The 25,271-nt window shown below is 39.6% G+C and overlaps 1 protein-coding gene across 1 annotated transcript; it reads left to right on the forward strand.

Moving 5' to 3' along the window:
* Positions 1-1,814: 1,814 nt before the first annotated feature.
* On the forward strand, positions 1,815-21,047 carry LOC104028563 (RNA exonuclease 1 homolog). The gene is made up of 14 exons (XM_075727112.1): positions 1,815-1,953; positions 5,028-6,001; positions 6,551-6,637; positions 10,374-10,508; positions 11,908-12,004; positions 12,254-12,316; positions 12,802-12,945; positions 13,346-13,459; positions 14,058-14,131; positions 14,478-14,588; positions 14,903-15,018; positions 15,888-16,026; positions 17,297-17,417; positions 20,956-21,047. Exons 1-14 carry the CDS (start codon positions 1,815-1,817, stop codon positions 21,045-21,047), a joined length of 2,406 nt encoding a protein of 801 aa, XP_075583227.1.
* Positions 21,048-25,271: the final 4,224 nt, after the last annotated feature.

The raw sequence follows: 25,271 nt of genomic DNA on the forward strand, positions 1-25,271 counted from the left end.
CCCCTGGTCCCTATCTTGTGATCCATCGACTTGGGAGCAGTGAGGAGAGAGGCTGCCAGTGAGGACTGAGACACAGAAGTTGTTGAGTACCTCAGCCTTCTCCTCCTCTGTTGATACTAGCTTGCCATTCTTGTTCATCAGGGAGGGTACGCTTTCTTTAACCTTCCTTTTCTGGTTGCTATACCTGTAGAAGCCCTTCTTGTTATTCGTTACATCCCATGCCAAATTCAGCTCCAGCTGCGCCTTGGCCTTCCTGACCCCATCCCTACAAAACTGGGCAGCTTCCCTGTACTCTTCCCAGGACACCTGCCCCTGCTTCCCCTGCCTGTGCAGTTCCCTCTTGCCCTTTAGTGTGACCAGCAGGTCTTGACTCAGCCACACTGGTCTCTTCCCTTCCTTGCCTGATTTCTTACACCTGGGGACTGAGAGCTCTTGCACTCTATGGAAGGTGTCCTTAAAGATCTGCCAGCTCTGTTCTGTTCCACTGTCCCTGAGGACCCTTTCCCAGGGGGTCCTTCTGACTAACTCCTGGAAGAGCTGGAAGTTTGCTTTCCTAAAATTTAGGGTCCTGACTGTACTCCTCGCTTTTCCCGTGTCCCTCAGGAGTGTGAACTCCACCAATGCATGACCACTGCAGCCCAGGCTGCCTCCAGTCTTGTTTTCACTGATGAGCTCACTTGCATTGGTGACCATCAGGTCCAGTATTGCGTCCCCTCAGGGAGGGGTGTCTATTACCTGGCTTAGGAAGTTGTCCTCAATGCATTCTAGGAATCTCCTGGATTGCCTACAGCTCACCGTGTTGCTTCTCCAGCAAATGTCAGGGTGGTTGAAGTCCCCCAGTAGGATGAGAGTCTGCAAGTGCGAAGCTTCCCAGAGCTGGAGGAAGAAGGCTTCATCAGTAGGCTCCCCTTGGCCTGTAGTAGACACCAACCACAAGGTTCCCTTTGTTGCCTCTGTCTCTGACTCTTACCCATAAGCTTTCGACCTGCTCGTGGCTGTTCTTCAGGGACAGCTCTTCACACTGTATTGATTTCTTAATGTAGAGGGCAACGCCTCTTCCCCTCCTTCCTCACCTGTCCCTTCTGAACTGCCTGTAGCCATCGATAGCCACATTCCAGTCATGGGATTTGTCCCACCAAGTTTCAGTTATGGCAATCAGGTCGTAGCTGTCTAGTAGCACAGTAGCTTCCAACTCCTCCTGTTTGTTCCCCATGCTGCGTGCGTTCGTGTAGAGGCATTTCATCTGGGCTGTTGGCCGTGTCGCCTTCTTAGTGGAACATCCCTTGTTTCCCTTGAGGTGTTTCACAGAGGTTTCCTTGTTGGCTCCTACTGCCTCAGGAGCCCCCGGCTCATCTCCGCAAGACTTCGACTGTGCGGCAGCATCCTCAGCACGCCTCTGGGCAACAGGCTGAGGGCTCACAGTAGCACCCCGTCCCTCTAACCATTGCGTACCGTCCCACAGCTTGTCACAGGCAAGCCTGGTATGTTCCCCCTCCCCCTTCACATCTAGTTTAAAGCCCTGTCAATGAGCCCCGCAAGCTCCTGAGCAAAGGCCCTCTTTTCCCGCTCTTTTCGCTCTTTTCCCTCTTTCCCTTTCCTTTCCCCGCCCCCTTCCCCGCTCCCCACCCCCCTTCCGCCCCCTCAGAGCCCGGCGGGGGCGGGGCTGGGGCTGGAGGCCCCGCCTCCTGCGCGCCCCACCCCTCCGCTCCCATTGGGCGGCCGGGGCCGCGCGCCGCCGGCGCAGCGATGAGGCGGGGGCCGGCGGGGCGAGGCGCGTGCTCCGCGCCTTCCCGCGCTTTTCCCTCGCCGCCGCGATGCGCCGCGCCCGCTGCCCCGGGGCCTCGCCCTGCCCCTCCGGCCGGCCCGTGGGGGGCCGCGGCCAGCGGCCTCGCTGCCCGTACCGGCAGGAGGCGTCGCGCCGCGGGGAGCCGTCCGCCGCCGGCCCTTCCCAGGGTGAGGGCGGCGGGAAGGGTGGCCCGGCCCGGCCCGCCGCGCCTCCTCAGGGGCTGTGGGCGGGGGGTGGCCGGCGGCAGCGGGCTGAGGGAGGGCCGCCCCCGGTTCTGGGGAGGGGAGGGCGTTGGTTTCCAGGGGGCAGCGCCATGGCGAGGGGCGGTGGTGGCAGGTGCTCGAAGGCGCTAGGGTGTGGGCATGGCTGCGTTCCTGCCGCTTGGGCATGGCAGTTGAATGAAGAGCTGCGGTGCCGTGCGTGAGGGCTGAAGAGTGGAATGGTGCAACAGGGGGTCTTTGCAGTCTTGCTCTGTCTTTGCTCTTAGGAGAAAAAAAAGAAAAACTACTCCCACCTTGGCAAACAGCAGTGACAGTACCAGGATTATAATGTAGCCTGGTGTCTGTGCATGGGGTTAGGCTTCAGGCCACTGGACTTGAGAGGATTGCTTAAGCTGCCTTGTGATAGTATAATAAAAGCTGATGACTTACCGCTTTCTTAGTAGGAGGGTATCACCTTTTCTCTGTGCTCTGTGACCTTTAACCCTTGTAATGAGGAGCAGAAGTTGTAGTATGAATTGCTTTTAATGTCTATAAGGCACTTGCTTTCCTTCCAGGATTTGCCGGTCTGCAAAGAGCCTGCTTGCACATCAGTAAATAACTGGCATTTTCTACTGAAGCTTTAGTATGCCTCACCCATGGTGCTCCACTTTCTGTGGCAGAGTACTGCAACAGCTTTAAAATGGGAGCCACAAAACTTGTCAATATTAACAGCCTATGTTAATGAAAAAAGCAACTTGCTTCCAAACTGGACTTGAAAAGCTTACAGTTAAAAACAAGTAGTTGCTTTCAGATTACCTTGAGCTTGGGTTAGTCTCTTCCACATTGTTTTCTGTGGGTGACATTGATAGTTTTAAGAGTTGCTTGGTAAGTATGTAATCCAGGGAACCATCAAAGTGTCTCTTACTCTGTCATATCTGTGGTTTTTAAACAGATGCTACTGATTTTCTGCCTTCACAGCTCAGGCATGCCAAAACTTTAGTCACAGTGCAGGTTCTCACTCTGCATGTAGGCTCTTTCTGTGCAGCAGGAGCTTTCATTTCCACAATAAGTACCTGGGTTTCAAAGTTACCTGTAAATGGTAATGCTTTATTTCTTTCTCAAAGACTTCTGTATTTGAGCATAAAGAACTGCAGCCTGGAAAAAGGACTGGGATAATTTGATGGTTGCTAAGATCTGTGACAGTAGGACACACACACACATCCCCCCCCCCCCACCCCTTGGAGTCATTCCCTTCCTCACTTCCACTTGCTCATTTTGCAGGTGGCTAGCTGTGCAGCATGATGTGACTTGTCAAAGGCTGAGTCCATAGGTGTTACCTTTCAAGTGACCAACACCTGTCATTAGATGGCTTCTGGAACTTCTAGCAAGCTTGAAGCTTGAACCCTGAAGGTTTGCACAGGCTCTAGTTAGTCAAAAGAGTAATCCTATAACATGGATTACTACATAGTCTAAATGGTATCTCACCTGTATAAAAGGTGGGGAAACACTACCTCTCTCAGATTATTTGTATTTCTGGTAAGAACAGTTACCAGCTCATAGTGGCTCAGAGTATTTCTTTGAGGTAGAGAGGTGTACTGGTTTTGGCTGGGATGGAGTATGTTTTCTTTGTAGCTCTGTATGGTGTTAAGTTTTGGGTTTCTGACCAAAACTGTGTTGATAACATACCTATGTTTTAGTTAATTGCTGAAGAGTGTTTGCACAGCATCAAGAGCTTGTCTGTTTCTCATGCTGCCCTGCCAGCAAGTAGTCCGCAGGCAGGCAAGAAGTTGGGAAGGGGCACAGCTGGGACAGCTGACCCCAGCTGACCAAAGGGATACTCCAAACCATATGATGTAGTGCTTGGCAGTAACAGCTGGGGAAGGAAGGAGGAAGGCGAGACATTTGAAGTAATAGTTAGGCACGATGGAGCTGCTTTCGTGGAAGTGGCTAAACATCTGCCTGCCAATGGGAAGTAGTGCATTAATTCCTTATTTTGCTTTGCTTGTGTGCACAGCTTTGCTTTACCTATTTAACTGTCTCAACCCACGAGTTTTCTCGCTTTTACCCTTCTGATTCTCTGCCCCATCCCACCAGGGAAGTAAGAGAGTGGCTGCATGGGGCTCAGCTGCCAGGCAGGGTTAACCCACAACAACAGGGTAGTGAGGCTTTGTGGTACCACCCTTGTTTAGTATATTGTTATTGCGTTAATGCCAAAATCACTTAATTTTCAGTAACCTGGAAAGGATCCCATGCACTAACAAAATGTGACTTTCTAGAAATTCCCTGAAATGTTTTGTAATTACGGATACAATGACTGTTGAAATCAAATGGTGACATGAGTTTTTAAATGACAATGTAAATAGCATCGTTATTGAAATACATTTGATGCTAAAGGATCTTTTGGATGACAGGGGCTGTATAGAATTATTAAAATTTTTTGAGCGTAATAACCACTGTATTTTGTGATTTGCCAGAATAACCATGTGAGGTTGGAGATAGTGCCTTGAGAAAGTGTCAGGCTGATTTCTGGTAAGCAGTCTACAGCCTGTAAAAGCTAAAAAGATAACGGTTAGTCACTTAAATCTGCAGTTGGAAAATTCAACTTTCAAGGCTGGTTAAAGTTTGTGCACGATTATAAATATGCCTGGCTTGAAATGTTACTGGGTATTTGGGACAATGAGACTTCTAGTCTTGTGCATAATTAATAAAATAGATTATTTCCTTTTCCTCAGCTGAAATCTGTAGACTGCAGTTTAGGATGAGTTAATTTAAGCTCATAGCTGTCTTTCCTCAGAGAGGCAGGTGATTTACAAAACCCCAAAAGGATAGCAGTACATTGAGTCAGGAATGAAATCAAGGAACAGAAGGAACTCTCACAGTACAATCTTCCCAATTAAATGATTATAAACACTTGTCATGTCATTTCAGTTTCCTGGTGTACAAATAATGGCTGTTGTTTTTTAAATTAGAAAAATACATTGTTGATTATCATTGTCTGGCAACTGTTCTTGAATATAATCTTCTACAAAATTATTTTGCAGGTGTCTCTATCTCTTCTGTAACACATGAGGATAAAAATGTTAAGCAGCAGCGTAAGCCAACAGAAGTATTTCCATGTGAAAATCAGGATGGAAATTCAAAGATGTCTGCATTTAGGAGTAGACATGTATTCACAAAGAGGTCGAGAAGCTCTTCCCCAGTGAAACTTGACATAAAACTTGACGAATCTGATGATGAATGTGATCTTGTCATTGATGTGCCACCACAAGCTGTTAATAAAAAGCGAAGAATAAGGAGGAACTCTACAAACAGGATCACAGACAAAGAACTGGCTGCTGTAATATATGCAAAAAGAGTACATGATAGTGGTATAGCAGACATTCGTGGGTGTACAGAAGAAAAATCAGAGAAAGTGGTCACTTTGCGGAAGAATGGCAGAGAGTTAAATAAATCTGAAGAACTAGGCAATGTTTCTTCAAAAGCAAATGAGATTTATTTGCCTGATGTAAACACTGATGTATTGAAGGTTTTGGAGGAAAGAGATGCCTTTGTTTATACCGAGGAGAAACGTTTATCTTCAGCTGCTTCTATTGAGACACACATGCAGAAGGGAACTCTGAAGCAAGGGAATGCAGAAACCAATATATGGGTCAAAGGATTTGTTCAGGAGCATACTGCTAATGCAGTCTGTGTGAGCAGTGGAAGAGTAACACAGTCTGCCTTCTGTACAGGTCATTCGTCAAAAGATGAAACCACAATTGAAAGACCTTATAAGGAAATAATAAATACAGAAGAAAATAGGGGTAATGGTAGCCCAGAAGATACATACCCATGTCCAACTTATTATTTAAACAAGAAAGAAAGTGAAATAACTCTGCTGAGTTCATCCACTGAGAAAGCGGAACCCAGTGGGGAGGACACAGAGTTCTCTGAATCAGATGATCCTTTAGAGGAGTGTCGGAGAATTTTTGATGAGTTTGAAAGAGAAGCACAAAAGAAGGACGTTGATAAGCAGGTATTTCGTTTCCCTTTCAGTGCTTGGGTTTTTTTTTTCTGAGTGTATGAGGACGGGATGTGATACACAGTTGAGTTCAAATACTCTTTCCAAAATGTGTGTTAGTAAAGGTTAAACATTTAAGCAATCAACACTAGTAGACAAAGTCATAAGGAACACTTGCAACTCTCTAGTCTAGTTTGACAATGCGTGATCTGTATGTTTCCTGAAGTAGAAAATTGCTCTGAACAGCTCCCTGACTTTGGGTAGCCATTTTTACTTTTACTGTAATAAACCAAGTTTTAGAGCCAGCTGTGTATTCAGTAGGCTTCTGTTCTTATAAACAAAGGAATGTGGGAACGTTGAGTACCACTGCCCCAACATCAAAGTACTCTGGCTTAACTGTTCTGAATGTAAAATAACTGTCTAATACTGATGGAATTGTTGTTTTCCTGGTGAGTTCTTTGACTGAATATCCTGAGACATTGGAGTGAATGGGTCATGAGGATATTACTGAAGTCTAGAGCTTCATAACAGTTGGTCTAAATAATCTGTTCTTGTTTTTAATAGGCCTATGGAGGAAATGTCAATTTATCAGAAACCAAAATAAGTGTTCCTGGGCAAAAGAGAAGAATTGCACACACAGCAAAATTTGATGTGAGTTACAATTTTGTAATAAACTGATGGTCAACATAGCATTACTTAATATCTGTAGACTCATGTTGAACTTTAGGTTGGCTGAATCTTGTAATCTAATTGTAAAAATATTTTGAATTTAATTAGAACAAATGTCTTATCAGTTCTTCTGTTAAAAATTGTGGCAAATATTCTAGTACTTAGAGTTGTTTCCTGATGCTGGTGAAGTAAGCTGCTGCCCAGGACAGCTGAGGCTGATGAATATTGAAAAGTCAGTTTGGAGTAGAGGCTTGTACCATGGGATTACAGATACAGCACTTGGAAACCCAAAGTGGCTGTTGCTTTCCCTGCTTTTACAGTGCTTTAGGTGGCAATGTTAATAGGCATAATTCTTTAAGCCCCCTCCACCACCCCTGAGGTCTTTCAGCGTGGTGTTTTCCTTCCAGGGACAGCATACTGAGCTCTGAATCTGATAGCAAAATTCAGTTTTAAGCAGCAGTGTGTTAACTTTAACACCGTCTTGCTGTGATTTGGAACTGCTTGAATGTTAACTCTGGTTTTGTATGTGTGTGTATCAGGTGCATAATAATAAAAATGAAATGGTGCCTTTCAAAGCATCTCCTTTACATCATAACCCCGCTCCCGAAATTCAGCAGGCGCACTGGGAGGCAATGGAGTTTGCAGCTGCAGTTAAAAGGGGACAAGTTTTTATTGCTACAACTTCCGAACAGAAGAACACTATGTCTGGAGTGTCAGCTACTCAATTTCAAAGCACTGGACCAATGGGTATGACAGCTTGATCCATAGGTTTGACAAACTAAACTTCGTTTTGCTTCAGTTAGGCATTGCTTGAATGTGTTCATTTTGTTGTGGTAAATGTTAGCTGTGAATTGAATGATGGTGAGCACTTAGCTTGTGCAGATAGATACCCTATCCAAATAGAAGGTTATATTTGAAGTCTTGGTAGCTGTAGCAGAAAGGGGACAAATACTTTGTGCTAAGTTCTTTGAACATGTATGGTTTTGACCAAAATCCCGAAAAAACCATTTGTTTTGTTGAAAGTCTTTTGATACATGAGTTGAAAGAATAAAAAAAGAAGTCTGGTGAGTTTCCTTTTAGTACTCATATTAACTGTTAGGTCTGATATTAACTCTTAGGTTTCAAGTCTGAAGCATTCAGACCTTCTGAAACAATTTGTTAAATCTTGTGATTTGAAAATGTTTGCCTCCCTTTAAATTCTCCTTCATATATGGAAAATCCTGGAGTATAAGTTATTTTCAGCATTTGATACTAGTTAAACAGTGTTTCCCCTCCAGCTCTCCTACTGTCACTTTAAATATATGCTTGCAAAGTAACCTACCTAGCAATTAAATTAATAAAATACTGCTTCTTAGTTTCATTCATGTGTCTATATTACACATGCTATAATACATCTTCACATAAAATTGAGTCATTCTGCCAGTGTACACATTCTTTCTGAATAACAGTAAAATGGATTAGTGTATCTCATAGTGTACAAATGTGTCTTGCTGTATAATAGGTGCTGATGCAAGGAAAGTTAAGCAGGATGGCTGCACATCAAATGCTGATACCTTGGCTCCAGATCTCGTGACAATTTTTATTTCTGAGATCTGTAGCTTTCCTGACTTTAAAAAGCCAAAGCAATACATAAGGGCACTTACTGATTGCATTGGAAGATGAAGTTAGATTGGTGGTTTTCCGGATTTTCTTTTTTTTTTTTTTTCTGCTATCATGCTTTTTTGCAGGGAGGGCAAAGGGACAGGGAAGGCAGGCAAGTAGGAGTTTAAAAATCATATTCATTACAACTTGAAAATAGCTTATAACTTGACTTGTGTGGCTGCTTTGTTTTAAAGTCTTCAAACTGATATATGATCTCAAAAGTCCTGGAGAACACCTTGCATAAAATCTATTGGCAGAAGTGGAGTCTTAATGTGTTTTCTGATGTTCCAGGTTTGCTTCCGTGCATTAGTTTACTTTTATCCTGCTTTAACAAAGGAGCTGTGAAATACCTGTGTTTCAGATTAATGTAATTTAAGTAATAAAGCTTACCATTAGAGTTTAGATTCAGTCGGTGTCTTCTGTGTGTTTCAGCCTCTTTAAATTTGCTTGAACTTCAGCCCATTGAAACCTGCAGTGGTCAACTGCGTATACTACTGGAAGGAAATGTTGCAACAAGAATGCACCGTGGACTTCCTGTTAGTTCATTCAAAAGGACTACTGTTGTGCCATGCAAGGTACAGTAGAGTTACTGCAGAACTTGGATATGTGAAAGGGAACAGAAGTGGGAAAACTGCAATTAATTTCAAACAGTATTTTATAACATAGACATATACCACATTACTTGTGATATACCAGTATAGCTTTTTAAAAAAATTACTTTGTTTCCTTTGTGCTTTAATCAAGTTGCTATGCAAATTGTATTTTCATTTTCCTTGGTTGTACTAGCTAGCACTACACAAATGTAAGCAATTAAATACATAAATTATTAATCAAAGTGGTTGTGATGGGAGAATTAAGTACAAATTTGTTTTCAGTCAAGTTGTGCTTGCATGTTGGTTATTTTCACTTAAAACTTCCTGCAATGTGTCATGGAAGGTGATATGTGATGAAAGGCTTTATTTGGCTTCAAGAGAGGTACCCTTATAAATTACAGGGCTTTCAAAGAACTTGTCAAAAAGTTAATGCATGCATATTTTGGTTTGTTAGTACCAACTTTGCTTTGTAATTTTGAGTGGCAGAGTATTGTAAGGTTCTCTTCTCAGAAAAATTACTCTAACCTCGCTTTTTTTTTTCCTTAAAAAAAAAAAAGCAGATGTCACTGAAGATTCCTGGGGTCAGATATATTACAAGATCAGAGTTTTGCTTTCTAATTAAAAATGTCAAACGTTATGGCTTCAGTCACTTTGGTTATTGACATTTTTCTAGGCTATTAAGTACTGATTGCTTCTTATCTCCAGTATGTACCTTCTTGTTTCCTAAATAGAATACTGCATGCCCCAATAATGGTGAGACTAGCTTGTGACAATGATACACATTGCCTTTGTTCCCTTTATGCAAAACTGACCTCCTTGGTAGTAGCACACACATTTAAATGCTGCTCTTAAAGGATCCTCCGTAGCAAATAAATGTGGTATACACATATTACTCCTTGTTTGATACACACAAAGCATCTTTGTAACTGTTTGGACCTTTTTGGGTGTGATGGTACCATGGTTAACCTAACTTACTACCAGATTTTTGAATGTGATTATTTTAACTTCTGTGCTTATTGTTAAACTAAGCATATTGTGATAAGCAAAAACTCTACGTTCCATTGTCTAACAAAGCCTATGGATTCCTAAAAATAAACTCTTTTTTTCAATCTAGTTCACTGGGTCCTTAGTTTACTCTCCAAGTTAAGTACTGCCTGAAATAAAGGCCAGATAGAAAGCATGACTTAAATAGTAACTGAACTGCTAGTCCTTGGTGAAGGACTGAACTTTCTCTGAGAAAAAAGAAGTTTAAAAAAAAAAATAGTTTTAATACCTCATATAACTTTGAGCAGCAGACTACTTTGTTTAGTTCAAGCAGGGAAAACCTCTATGGCTACTGTTTCTGATGGTTGGATTTTGTTTTGTTTTTTTTTCTCCAAGATGGGCTAAAGAATGTCTGAACTGGTTTTAGTTCTTTGAGCTGTTTGTTACATATTGACCACCGTAGTATGGGGGTTTTTAATTTTGTTATTGTTTCTTTTAAGGTTTCTACTCAGGAAAGGCCTTTCATTCCAGAATCAGGATCCAAAGTACCACTTGAGACAAGACAGAGATATGTCAGGCTTTTTTTTACAGAATGCTTCAAAATTTGCAGCACAGTGAATGAAGCTATTAACAAGGTTTGTAATGTTTTATATATCTTTAAATTCCTCTTCTGAATTAAGTCAGTAGGTCTTATCTTGGACAATGTATTGGTGGGTTTTTTTATTTGATTTTTAAGGCAAATATTTCAGACTTTTCAGTAAGCAGAAGTTAAAATGTACTTGATCTTACACTTGCCAGTGTTATCAGTTTCAGTTTTCTCCAGGTTAAAACATCTGTCTTCAGCACTGCTAATTGGCTTCCAAAAAGACATGTTACTTTAGTATTAAAAAGGAAAAGTTTTTCTTTGGCAAATGCAAAATAAAAATCTTCTTGTGAATACTGGAGGCTTCCTGGAATGTAATAATGACTTTGAGATCTATTCAGGACAGGAGGAAAACATGTTTGAAGAACAATGATAAATCTCTCAATCATTCTGAGCCTTTGATCTTGTATTTACTGTTTACACCACAGCAAGTGCTACTCAAGCTTTTAGTCAACAGATACGGTCTGACAGGCACAAATATCCCGAGCTTAACCTTTAGGTGATCTAAGTTTCTTGCATGCTGGCAATCAAAAGACTTTATGGAGGTGTTCTGGTAAGAGTCTGTATGTGTATTTAATTATACGTTGAATGAAAGCTTGTAAAACATGAGAAGTTACTTCTCTGACATTTACAGTGTCTTCTCTATATTATGCAGCATACCTTGGTAGCCTGACTCTTCCTTCTCACCAAGTAATATTTCTTTTACCTTCCCTTTAACTTCCTCCTGTGTTATTTCTCAGCTTCATGAGTTCTCCACTTTCTCTTTTCCTCTGCTTTGAGGTTGTAACTTGTGAATTGTACTTGCTGTAGTGATTGTTAGAAGGCACTATTTATGCCTGAAATGAGCCTTTCTTCTGTTGACTTTGCAGATAGTGTAAACAGTGAAATAAAACCAGGGAAGAAGCATTTTTCTTCCCCCAGAAGGTCAACGAACATACTCCTTATTTCAAGTGTGCTTCTTTATAGTTAAAAGGTGCTGGACCTTCCTTTCACTTCTGTTTCTTAACGCCTTTACAAAAAGAAAATTAAGGAAACACTTCTTGACCTAAAAAAGTAATAATGCCTCCTTTGAAGCAGGATCAGAAAAAGCTGTCTGTAGCCATAGGAATGGTTATGCTAAGAGTGCTGAAATTCTCCCAAGGATTAGGTTTAAATTCTGAGTTGGAGCACTGATTTCCCCCACAGATCTTGGCTTCATGAGAACTGAATTTGTCTTTCTAGGTGTCTCATCCATCTGACTTTGTGTCTCCTGTTGGACTTCAGACTTAGGACACTACTTGCATGTGTATTTACCTCTAGGTTCAGAATCTCAGATTCTAAATGGCAGTGCTTTTTATAGAACATACAGTACTCCACTAACACTCAATCTCTTTTCTTTTTTTTAATTATAGGCCCTAATAGAAGAGCAGTCTGTTTATGATCGTTGTGGCAGTAAAAAAATGTACCTGAATTTGGCTGTGAAGACTCTTAAAAAGCTGAGAGATCATGGTAGTTTTGCTTTCAATGAAGATTTTTTAAAATGTGTTGTTAAGTGTAGAAATTAGAACAGCAGAGAAATGTCTTGAAAGGATTATTTAATTTAACTTTAGTAAAGACATTTCTGCATATTTAAATCCTTTTATAGAAACATATCACTGAAATAAATTGGTGTTTTGATTTATAAATATTTGCTTAGGATATTAACAGGAAATAGAAAATTGAGGAAAAAATACTAAAAATATGTTTTCCTGCATTCAGGGCAACTTAGTGCCAGCACATCTTCCGGTGGCACTGGATGCATAAAGTCAGAGGAAGAGAAAGGTAAAGAAAGGGGAAGGGAGATGTCAGTTCTCCGCTTTAGCCTATAAATGGGCTTATTTCAGTATGAAATGTTGCTCTTTTTTTGGTCAAGCTTTATCTATTTACTTGTTGTGGTTCCAACACAACTCCCTATTTATTTATTCAGATCCTGAAGGCTCATTCTTAGGGGAAAATGTTGAACTTCTGTTTGAAATGAGCATGTTCTTTAGTATTGCATGCCTAGCTTTTCTGGGATAGCTAGTGAAGTAACATCCCTATTGTTTAGTGTCTTTGTTTTGAATAATGCTTCACCTCTAATCCCTTCAAATTGCTCTGAGGTACATGCCTATAGTTTTTGCATGTAAACTACGGTGCACATTTTGTAATTTCAGTTTTGTTTTATTTTGGAAGTACTAGGATATTTAAGTGCTACTTATATTTGTTCTAATATTGCTTAAGCTTTGGGCTTGCTTACTTTTAGGTTTTTGGTTGTTTTTTTTTAGCAGGTACAGGTGGTGCTCTATATGAACTTTTGAAAGATTATCTTCTGACTGAGGAACAACTGAATGAAAATAATTTCCCTCGAACAAATCCTGAAAAAAGTGGCAGTGCTATACTTACAGGGGTTGTAAAAAATGCTGGATATGATGGTAAGTGCCTACTAGACTGCAACAAAATTGAATTTCAGTCAGTGGTTCACAGGACAGTAAAATACATGGGTATTTACTGCCTGGACTATTTAGTAGTATTTAGGGTCTGGACTACAAGTGAATTCACAATCTTTCATAACTAAACCATGAATCTTCATGGGTCTCTTTTGATTTTTATTTCAACATGGTCATTGAAGAAGTTGCAGGTAAACTTGAAGTTCTTATAGTGCTATAGAAGAACCTGGGACTTTTTTCCATGCATGGAAAAATCTTGGGAGGCTGCTTATGCATTGATACTCTGCTCTTGCAATTACTGTTAATGTTACTTATTTTATACTTTAGCATTTTTAACTTTATGGCAAGCCAGCTAGGAAATATACTCTTTTATCATTTTCTTTAGCTTTCAAAAGAGTGTGCTGTAGGTGTGGCGAAGTATATGCTGTTACTTCTTCAGGGGAATATAGACGTAAAGAAGAATGCAACTATCATTCTGGTAGAGTATTGGAACAAAAAGGTAGGTATACTTGGCATTCAGTCTTTGTGGGAGCTGTTAAAAGTATAACATGTCATGTCAAAACTCAACAAGATCAGAGCATGAAATGTTTTTTGCACAAGGTTCAGCTGAGATACATTCTGCTGTACTTTGGGGAATGTAGCTAGTTAGTAAAACCTTTTTTCTCTGAATATGCCACACCTTTTGGAAAGCTGATGTGAATAAAACCATGTGGGGAGAAGGCAGAAAAATGTTTGTTGTGTGGCGTTGCACTGACTTCTAAGTGAACCTTGTCATCTTTTCTGAAAAGCACCTTAAGTACTGAGAAACTACATTAAATATTTCCCTCAGGGAGAACCTTCAAGAGCATACTACAACTTTCTCTTTCCCATTCATTGGTATTTCTTTTTTTGATGAAACCCTTATCTTAGGAGGGAATGATGTACAGTTTGTCATCTTTGCATAGGTGGGACCTGTAGGTGAGACTGCTTCTTTCCATACTGCAGTCTCAGGAGAAAATGGAAAAGAAATTTGAGAGGAGGAGTAAGAATACTGATTTGTTTTTACCATTGCTAGTTGGTGCAAAAACTGCTCAATTTTCAGTTTTTCTTTTTGGCAGTTCCTGGCGGCATGGAAAAATGCTATAGCTGTTGTGAGAGAACAGTTGGTTCTGCTGGCTGTCAGATTGCAAAGGTAGGAATAATGTTCTCAGAAGGTTTATATAATCATAGAATCATTTAGGTTGGAAAAGACCTTTAAGATCATCCAGTCGAACCATTAACCTAACACTACCAAGTAATGCAGTATCTCAATTCTGCTTTCTGTGTCCTTTTGACTTAAAGCTGGGTCATAGCTCTCTGAAGGGTTTGGTATAAGCCTTTTAGGTTTGCTTACTAGTGTTTAGTAAATTATGTGGCAGATATTGACAGGAAGTATTATATATATGCTCCTGAGTCTGTTAGAGAAACAAATTGTCTGGCAATTTAGGTAAGATATATTTAACAAACTTGCACTTAAATACTAATGGAAACTTTTGCAGCTTCATGTTCACGATGGAAGAAGGGAGAAGTTGGAAGGCTTCATGAAGACATTAATTAAATCACCGCCTTTTGATGGAAACTATGGTGTATATGCTCTGGACTGTGAGACGGTATGAGCAACCTAAAAAGTTTGGTTCAGTTAATAGAAAACTATATTGTTGTTTATGAAACAATTTACTAGCTATATAGTAGTTTGGAACTCATGTCTCTGAGAGATCTGCAGAACTTTGACGAGTAACTCTACATGACTAGACCTTCAGTCTGACCAGTCACTCTATGTGGCTAGACCTTTAGTGTTGAATATGCAGTGAGCAAAATCATTTGGATTTCAGTTGGTACCCAGTTCTGCTTTCCATACAACTTGCATAATGTAAGGAAATATCACTGCTGTGTAAATTCTCATTAAATTTACTTTTTTCTTCAGTGTTACACAACCCGCGGCTTGGAACTAACCAGAGTGACAGTGGTTGATGCTAAGCTACAGGTTGTCTATGATACCTTTGTTAAACCAGATGGTAAAGTTGTAGACTACGATATAAGGTATGCTAATTAGTCTAAATATTTCAGCATTAGACTTAATAAATTGGCAGATAACTATACAAGAAGAAACATGCCTTTCCTAAATGTCTATTTCTAGTAACATAAATCAAAGACCTTCTATCAGGCATGAGGCTTTTGTTCTTTTACAGGCTCAGCTAAGAAGGATTTTTCTCTTTGCCTGGTTCAATTTATTTTTTTCCACATTTTAAGACATTTTCTCCCTTTCCTTCAAAAAAAAAAAAGTTAAACCTCCCAGAACTTGCTAAATTCCCTAAGGGGATAGGTGAAATTTGCATTTGCTTCTATAAATTTTGTCTTGTAGAAAAGCAGTATAGTCATAAGCCATGCATTGAGGCCATCAGACTGTACAGCTTAACAAGATTTGGCTGTATTTAGTGTAGATCACTTATATTTGGTCTTCCTATTGGTTTTGTCTTTGAGACTTGCAAGACATGTTTTCAGTTCCTATTAGTTCTTTGGAGTCCTGCAACTGCTCTGAGAAGAAATACAGGTTTTGAGCCCCACTGTAAAAAAAAAAAAAAAAAAATAGGAGAACCAACATCATGTGTTCTTACTTCTTCAACAGCAATATTTGTTTGCTCAGACCCCTGTCTTTGGTCCATACTTAAACAGGCTCAGTCACTTGTAGTGCTTGAGCTAAGTTAATATCACCTAGCTTAGTTTTTCTTACACTACCTAGGTGAGAAGGAAGACAGTGAAAAAATGCCTTATGTTGACTTCAGTGTTGTGTGGTTTCAAAGCAGGCTAGTGTTAACTTGAGATGCTGGGGGAATGACTGCTATAAACCTAGTTTTTCCAGATATTTCTTAGTGTCTCTGTTAACAAAGATCTTCTAAATCTGTCTTTAGACTCTCTGGAGCAACGGAGGCTGATCTGAAGAATACCACAACATCTCTTCGGGATGTACAGGCAGTACTGCTGAACTTGTTCAGTGCAGATACAATTTTAATTGGACACAGCTTAGAAAATGCCTTATTTGCTCTCAAGGTAAAATAACCTTTTTGAAGCCAATTTTAAGAGGTGACTACTTGTCTTTACTGTGTTAACTAATTAATTTAAAAAAGGAAAAGAATGTTGCACTTCAGCAGATCAATATATATGAAAAAAAGAATGAAATGTACTTGATTGTTAAACGATAACTATTAAAGATAATACTACATTCAGAGAAGGAAGAGAGATACTGTTTGTACTGTATATACAAACACAGTATGGTAAAGGTTCTGACATTTGGGCTTCCTACTTTGCTGTTTTGTCCTTCTAGCTATGCAACCATACGTCACCACTGAATAATATTGTCTTTATTTCTGGGTTCACAGAAACCAAGAGTTGTATGTTTTCTGATCTAGCTGAATTCATGCTGGTAAATGCCTAAAAGGAAGTGACAATTCAAGTAATACTAAGGTTGCTCTTAGAATGTCTATAAACAATTGTGCTGCCTGTCAGGTAATTAATTACCTTAGGTACCAGAAATGTATGGATTATGCTATTAAAATATCAAAGGCAGTGATATTCCATAAGAAACATAACCGTCTGCTCAGGAAGGCTCAGGGGGATCTTATCAATGTGTGTAAATACCTGAAGGGAGGGTATGAACAAAACTGAGCCAGGCTTTTTCCAGTGGTTCCCAGTGCCAGGACCAGAGGTGCCCTCTGAACATTGGGAAACACTTTTTCACAGTGAGGGTGACCAAGCGCTGTCACAGGCTGTCCAGAGATGTTGTGGAGTCTTCTACCTTGGAGATGCTCAGAAGCCATCTGGACGTGTTTCTGGGCAACTGGCTCTAGGTGGCCCTTCTTGAGCAGGGGGTGTGGACAAGATGAATTCCAGAGGTCCCTTCCAACCTCAACTATTCTATGATTATTACTAATGAAGGAATTAGGCTTCCCTGCTAGTGATATCTAAAGGCCAAAGCAAATGAGACTTTGCAGTATGATATTGGCTATCTAAATTAATTAGTTAATTATCTGAATTAGTGATGTTCACTCTCTATATATACACAACTAGTGAATAAATGTCAATGCAGTGTACAGAAATCACTGCAAAGCACAATTTTTCCACAGTTCTTGCCCGACAGTTTGCCATTCTATAATGCATAGAGGAACACAGAACAGATGATGTAGTATTTGGGGATTAGTCTGGGCATATTATTGAGAAAGGAAATGGTTTAGATGCTAGATGAGATTTCTTTAATGAATAAAGGAGATGCAAGTCTGTAACTGGATGTATAGTCATTACTGTGGCCTCTGCTCTCTTCCAGCTAATTCATGACACAGTAGTGGACACATCAATAGTGTTTCCTCATCGGCTAGGTTTGCCTCACAAAAGAGCACTTAGAAGTCTGATGGCTGACTACCTCAGGAGAATTCGTCAAGATGATGGTAAGAGCTCAGGTTCTTATTAAGCAATCGGTATATTGCCTCATGAAATAGGAGACAGGAATAATGCAGAAAACTGGAAAGGTAGTAATATATTTCCTGTCATTTAAAGCTTTGTCTTGGATACCTTTACTTCAATAGTATAGTAAATGCAGAGGATATACCCGAAGGGTAAGATGTTTGGTGTTGTGGTTTAACCCCAGATGGCACTAAGCACCACACAGCCACTCACTCATTCCCTCCCAGTACAGTTGGCTTGTCAAAGTGTTCACCAACAAAAGTGTTCCAGTTTTCCCCTTGTAGAGAGGGCATTCTTAAAATTCTGAAGGTAGTGTGATAAGGCTGACATCTATTTCAAGATTCACTTGCTTATCCAAGCTGATACAGGAGCTCTTCAGCTGGGGTTTTCAGTAGTAAAATTATAGTAAATGTCTTGGCTGGCTATCAAAGATGAATCAATGAATCTGTTCTACAGTGTGCATATAATACTTATGAGACACTGCATTTGACAGATATATTTTTTCATTGACCATGCCATTCTAAATAATTCTTTTTAATCTGATCTTAGAACAAGTTAAATTGAGTATCTATAAACTGGCAGATTCGTATTTGCTTTTATCAGTGAAACCTTCTGGACAACAAATAATATTCTATTCTGCTAAATGTATTCTTCATTGCCCGGGAAATACATAAATGGTCACACTGAGCAAAGCTTGATGGCCTTTGATACCCAGTGGAGTAGCTAGATGCTGCATCTCAAAGCTTATAATATCCTCTGACTTCCTTTGCTCTGAGAGTCTGATGCACAGCACTGTGGTGAGGGTAAGGGGAATGTCAAAAGTTATTTCTACAGACTTTAAGACAGCTATCTCAAATAGCCAATACTCTGCCTTTAGTAGACTCTTCAGCTTAAGCTGCGATTTAATCATTCTTTGTTGATCACCACTGAGCTAAAATCCAAGCTTAACCTATAGAGCTAGGTAGCTGTCATTTCTAGAAAAAAATGAAAAAAATCCTGATGCATGACTTCCACTCCTTATGTTTATATTGGTTTGTGATGCTGCTTATGCTTGTTTGTGTTAGCTTTGTGGTAGTATAAGAGAAAGGTAATAAACTTTGTAAATCTAGATTTGCTTTTTTTGTAAACCTAGGAATTAGTAGAATGAAACACTCTTTGCTATCAGAAAGCAGTAGGTCTGTGGTGATTTAGCTTGCTCTGAATTTAATTGTCCATTTGCCTTTTTTTGACCATCTCAAACTGGAGTTTGGCTAGGAGTGCATTTTAAAGGGTTTCAACAACAGGATTTCTGGTGTCCAAGGTACAAGAGCTGCAACTGCTGAGGTAGCTTGACTTACAGTATATCATATATTTGATTTGACTGAAAAATTGAAGAATACATAACAGAGCTAGAAGACTATGGTCTCAATAATTGAGCCTTTTCAGACTACTTGAAAAAACATGTCTCTTAAGTTGTACTTTCCTGAGCAGTTAAAAATAGCAGCAGCCGAAGGGTGGAATGGCAAGGCAGAGCACTACTTCACAGGTTGAAACACAAATGAGAATTGGAACTTTCTCTGACAAAAGATAGTAAGGGTGGAGGGGAAGCTCACAGGATCACCTCCATTTTCTTATCTAAATGACAAAATAGTTTCAAATTGATTATTGGCAACTGTTCTATTTTATTTCTTAAGGTACATTTAGAACGGGAGAAAACTAGAACCTGCAAGGTTATTGCCAGCTGTCTTCTGATTCTGTGAATAGTAGAGGTTACTAAATGGTATAAACTTCTCTGCCACAGATAACAGCTATGGCTGTCCTCCATTCCCTTCCACAGCTCTTTACATGTCCAATATAAATAGATATTGCAGGGACAGTTCTTACATGATTGCTTTCACCAGCATATTTTGTAACACACTAGTGTTGTTGCAGATGACTGCCATGACTGTGTAAATTACGTGCTCACTAAGAGGGAAGTATAATCACTTCCACATTCAAGGAGATAATACACTGCTTTAAGCCAGTAGACACCTGAATTGCAACTAGATGTCTGTAAATGTCTGAAGATCTTTGCTTCTGAGTCTAGGCTGCTACATATGAAAAATGATCTCAAATCACTCGTGTTTATATTTTACAAGAGAAAGCTAGAAGCTTGTACTTTTACTCTTGAGTCATCTTCTGTTGTGATAGCACTTAAGTCCTCTGCTTCTTTGGGAAACGGAACATCTCAATTAAATCTAACAAAATTATTTTTCTCCCTAGTATCAATTTACTATATTGTGGTGTTCTCCCCTGCCCAAAGTAGTTGTGGAATCAGTAGACACGGAATCTGTGCAGTAATGCAGTGCTATAGTGCAAAGAAGCAATATCTTCTTCTTTCTGAGCCACTAGCTCAGAAACATAGAATGGGGAGGGGATTTTGCCACCTTCAAATGAAAATGCTGAACTGTATGCTGTCAGATTTTTCCTCTACAACTTCTTTGGTTTCTGAATAACCAGCCCCTGTCTCAAACCTGTTTATCTGAGATCTTCTGTATCTTTATTTAAACTTCTGTACTCAAAATGGTATCTTTAACATAACTTAAACCATACAGGATTTAGATTTCCGTCGATCAGCTCATATAGGATTTACTGAGGGACACACATTCAAATTAGTCAACGTGACAATTTGACACTGCGTCAAATTTCTGCTTATGAAGATGATGGCTGAATATAGTAGGTCTATTCTCCACCTATCCTAAAGTTGCTAGGAGAGCCCCAACATGCAGCTTTGGCTTTCAGTAAGGAGTGCTCAGAACTTTCAGTGGTTAACTAACATTATCCTGGCAGACAGCATTTTCTTGTGTTGACTCAATGTTAGGAAGGATATTCTGATGCCTACATTAAATGCCAACTAACAAGAGGATTCTATGCATTTCTTGTTTGGATGACTACCACTATTTTCCAGTCAGAATGCATTAAAACCTTTTTACCATGCTTTTTGTAGTTATGGGAATTGTATAAAACATATGAACTTGTAAGTTGTTGACTTTTCAAGCTTTGACTAAACATGTAATAAAAATGTATAACTGTATCTAATTTAAATCCTTTAAATACATTCTGTTCACATTTTGTGGAGCACTTCAGTAGATCAGGACAAGTGCATTGTCCTTAATTAACCGAGGTAGAAATTTACTATCTAGTTGCAAAATCAGTCATCTGTTACTCTCTCAACTTCTGATTGGAAAGTACATGACTGGGAGAGGCTGGTTTTCCAAAGAGAGTTTTGGATGCTCTAGGCTACTAATCCAGGCTCCATTGGATACTGAAGCTGGAGGATGCAGTGGGAAACTGAATATTGCCAGATAATACTGGGCTGCTAGAAGCATGTGGTTATTGCCTTGAACCCTGGTAGCAAGAAGTTGCACCAAAAACTGTCTGAATACCAAGTATTGTCTTAATATTCTTGACAGTTTTTCAGCTTAATAAACAAAGCCACCATTCCTTTATAAAGAAATACATAATCTTAACACTTAACAATTTTTTTTGTTTGTTTTCTTCTAGTTGGTGGTCATAATTCCAGGGAAGATGCAATTGCTTGTATGGAGCTAATCCTTTGGAAGATCAAGGAGGACAATAAAGGGAGAAAACGGTGATTATTGTGCCTTTGGAGGAACAAGGTGGGGGGAAAAATCAATCCAAATTTGTCTCGCTGCTCCGTAATGCTTCTGTACCAATTACTTTTCTGATGTAAAAAAAGAGTACAATGCGAAAATCTAATGGGAAAACTTGACTGTATCTACTTCTGAAGCTTAAGATGTACAGAAGGGAGAAAACACAAATGCACAAAATAATACAAGTAAGATGCCTAGAGTAAACTCTTGTATTAAGCACCAAGCCCATACTTCTTTTCTGTTCTGGTAAGAGTCTTATTTCTGTAATCATCCTTACTACTCTGTGTAGCTGAGAACTATCATCTGCAGTAAGTGAAAGTACTGATTGATTAAAATTCTGGGTATAACTTTTGATTTCATGTTGTTCAGCCTCTGTGAAATAAAACATGCATTTCTGCTGTATGATTAAAGTTCAAGATTGTTTTCTTTTTCCCCTTTCCCTTCCTGCTTCTCTCTACCTCTTTATCTGCCTTCAAAGAGAGAGAAAGCAAACTTAGTCGTCATGTTGAATGTACTAACTGACACAGAAAGGCATAATGGTAGAAATGTGACCTCTTCTTGAGCAGAATAAGCTGGTTTGTTTTAAATAAGTTGAGCCTGTAGGGAGCTTTTCAACTGTAAAAGCAGTAAGTTTTGCTGACTTATAAGAGTTCTCAAAAAGTAGAGTATTTCAAGAAGTAAAGACATTCCGTGCTTCAGCTAAAATTGCACTAAGATGTAATTCCCTGTCTGCTGCTTGAGGTAGGATTCAGCATCTGCTGACCTCAGAGAGGAGGATCCTAAAGTCTGTTGCCACTTATTTTTGTGTGAAGGAAACAGAAGAAAATGAAGTTGTAAGAATGGATCGCATTTTTTGTACAACACTAGTTCTGACCTGAAGTTATGCTTTGTACTGATTCATCAAAGAAGGCTGAGTGGTGAGGAAAAATGGTCTTGACTGAGGACCCTGTAAAAGAAGATCAGTAGTGTAAAGAAGATCTTGCGGTTCTGACAGACGTGCCCCAAAGAATGAGTAAGTCTGTATGGAAGATTAAAAATTACTGTAGCTGCTTCTTACGCATAGGGGGATGTGTCCTGTTCTGTGAGATACTGACAGGCAATAGCTGTAGTTAGAAATAGCATTGTGTATTTATTGTCCTGAATCTGCTGCTCAGAATGTCCAAACAAAAAAAAAAGCTGCTGTTTTTCCTTCACCCAAGAAGTAGGTAATACTTCTTTCTGTATTAATAGACCAGTCCTGTAAACAGGCTCTACTACAGCACAGAGAAGGGGGTTTGGCATGTTCTTTACAAAGGGGATAGACTTGCTCATGGATCCTCTCAGCTTTGAAATTAGGTCCTTTTAGTGAAGATTGCCTTTATTATTTGACTTTGACTAAATCTAAGGAAAGAGATGAATGTCTACTCTGTAGAACCTGTTGTACTTAGCAGAGAAGCCTGTGTTAGTCATCCAACAAGCTGTTAGCAGTGTCCAAACTGGTAATGCTGAGGGTCTATAGACCATCTAAGGGACCTCCATCATCTGACTTGTCTTCTTCATAACTTCTTCATGTAGTTGTCTATTGAATTATTAAAACCAAATGGATAAAATACTGTGTACAGTAAGTAAAATAATTTTAGATACTAACTATTTTGTAAAAATACCAAAGTAAAACAGTCTTCTGATGCTGGAAGTAATGAAATTTCACCAAAATTCTTTTCTTTCCCAGCCAAAAACATGTACTGAGCATGAGGTTGATAACTATGTGGGAGAATATGGGAAAACTAATGTTGTGATATCAAAAACAAACATGGGGAATAGCTGATGATACTCCAAGTTCGTGCATAGATGTTGGCAGCTGTAAACAGGTAGAGGTGCATAAAGAATATTAGGACATGGGGTATTTGGAATAATGGAAAACTGTAGACACTGGTATCATTATGCTCTTGTCAGCAAAGAAACAAAGACATGTGGGAAGGAGGGGACATGGGATCTAATGTATTGTGCTTTGGAAGGCAGAACATACAACCTGCTAACAGTTAAGCTGAAAACCTTTATATGCCACCTACTGCCATAAATTGGGCTTTCCAGCACTGGACAACAGACAGTAAAATCTAGCTACTGAACCTGGGATACCCAGTGCATGTTGCAAGTATAGAAGCAATTCGTCTATCTGAGACTCTGACAGAATGGGTGGACATTTCTAATAGCTGTAGTTCTGTGACATATAGACTGAATAGAGACATCTCAAGCTGTGTATTGGAGTTACTGCTTTCTTTTGTGTATTTTTTGAAATGGCAAGTTAAAAAAAAAAAAATTCATTACAGCAGATTAGAAAGCTAATGCATGCCACAACATTAAATGAAGATATGAAGAACATTTATAAGGACACTTAAATGACCTTCAGCTAAATTTACAGTGAGACTTGAGCACTTAAAATGCAGACAGTATTAAGACCTACTGGGTTGATGAATGACTCTCTGATTCTTTCTTTATGTGGCATATTGGTCCAAGTAAAAGTTTGCCACAGAAGAAGGGGTTCACATCAAGTAGCAGAGTAGTCAGTTGTGTCTGCTTGTTAGAGATGTGTGAGACAATGAGTTGTTTTGGACCCATGAAAAATTCTGTACAGAAAGCGGAGCTGTTCCAACAGAAGTTGTTAGCTAGCTTTGCCTGGCAGCCTAGAAGGCGCCCATGGAGGTCCATTCCTATTCACCTCACTGATCTGTAGGAACCTGGTTGGACTGCAAAATGCAATGCCCATGCTTCAAAACTGCCTGGCCAAGTAGTCTTTTATGAAAAATATAGTGGAATTTGTTTCTCTCTCCCATTTTGGAGTTGTTCCTTGGTCCAGTGAATCTGTGCACTCTTTGTAAACTCAGGTTGCAGCACCTGTACTTACAGTGCAAGTTCTGCCTATCTCAAGGCTACACAAGTGATCTCAGCACCCTTGTTTGTTGACTTATTCCCTTTTAATAAAGCTCTTAGTGCTTCCTCTATTTGAGTCAGCCTGGTGTATGCCAGTAATGTTACTCTATGCTCTGTGGTGATATCCTTGCCTTGTGACCAACCCAATATCCACCCACAAACTAAGTATCAAAGGGGAAACCTTTTTCTCTCTCTAGCATTTTCCTCCAAGTCCTGAGGTCTGACCTAATCCACCCAGCTAGAAAGCCACTGTGGTCTGATGGTTAGTTACGAGCTGGTGAGTCACGGGGGGATAAGGGGAACATATCTGCAAAGCATGAGGTTAGCTGATACATGAAGTTTGAATAGGGTAAGTCCACAGGGTCCCCCGGGGTTGACTTGATGCCAGAAGCTCAGGCCAATCCTGCCTCTATTTGTCTAACCTAAGAACTAGGAAATGTTTCTGGCAGGACAAATCTCATTGTTTTGAAGCATTTCAGTACAGTATTTTTAAGAGGCCATACCACACCATAAACTGCATAAGGGATAAAATAAGCAAAAGTAAGTAAGTCCTGCTGGTATATAATAGGTAGTAATTTATAATTAAGCAGTGAAATTATTAAATGAAATACAAATTGAATAAGCCTCATGTATATCCAGGCTAATTGTAAAATGTGTTTTACAATATGTAGGACGTTCCTCAGCCCTATGCTTCATGGTAATTGCTGTTTGTCTGCTTTTGATAGCAGTAAACACTTCAAAATTTATGCACATTTTGCATATAGGCAAATGCTGACTGTTAAACTGGAGAATGAAAGAGCGATAGCAGGCCTTATATCTTACAAGTGTCAACAGAATTTTTGAACAGATTATTTCTACTAGCTCACTTCTATATTCAAATACGAGTCTTATTTAATAATTAATTATCCTTAGTGAGCATACTGGATTGACATCTGCTTGCAACTTCCATTGTTGCACTAAGCTTAGCATTTTTATTTGAAACACAATGAAATGTCTATGAAATATTGCTATAAGATACCGACTTTGCTATCAATAGCTCTTGGAAAGTATCAGAAATATCTAAGATGGCAATACCTAATGCATTACAATAATCGTATGTATACACTATATCTACATGACAAAGAAAAAAGAAAACCCTGCATATGAAACAGTAGATTTCATTACTTCAGTCTATTCCTACTCTGAACAGTATATACACTTCTACAGTCTGTGGAGGCAGAGGTTACTGTATGATATACACATACATATCTGTAGTAAAACAGTATTACTGTATTATATACAGTTAGAGCTGTACACAGT

The sequence above is a fragment of the Pelecanus crispus genome, chromosome Z (genome assembly GCF_030463565.1).
Source record: "Pelecanus crispus isolate bPelCri1 chromosome Z, bPelCri1.pri, whole genome shotgun sequence".
NCBI lineage: Eukaryota > Metazoa > Chordata > Aves > Pelecaniformes > Pelecanidae > Pelecanus > Pelecanus crispus.

Bases quoted from the DNA above. Each gene is read 5' to 3' on its own strand.
- LOC104028563 (XM_075727112.1), top strand. From the start codon at position 1,815: ATGCGCCGCGCCCGCTGCCCCGGGGCCTCGCCCTGCCCCTCCGGCCGG. The intron at 12,005-12,253 runs GTAGTTTTGCTT...TCCTGCATTCAG, and splicing joins TAAAAAGCTGAGAGATCATG to GGCAACTTAGTGCCAGCACA. The intron at 17,418-20,955 runs GTAAGAGCTCAG...GTTTTCTTCTAG, and splicing joins GAGAATTCGTCAAGATGATG to TTGGTGGTCATAATTCCAGG.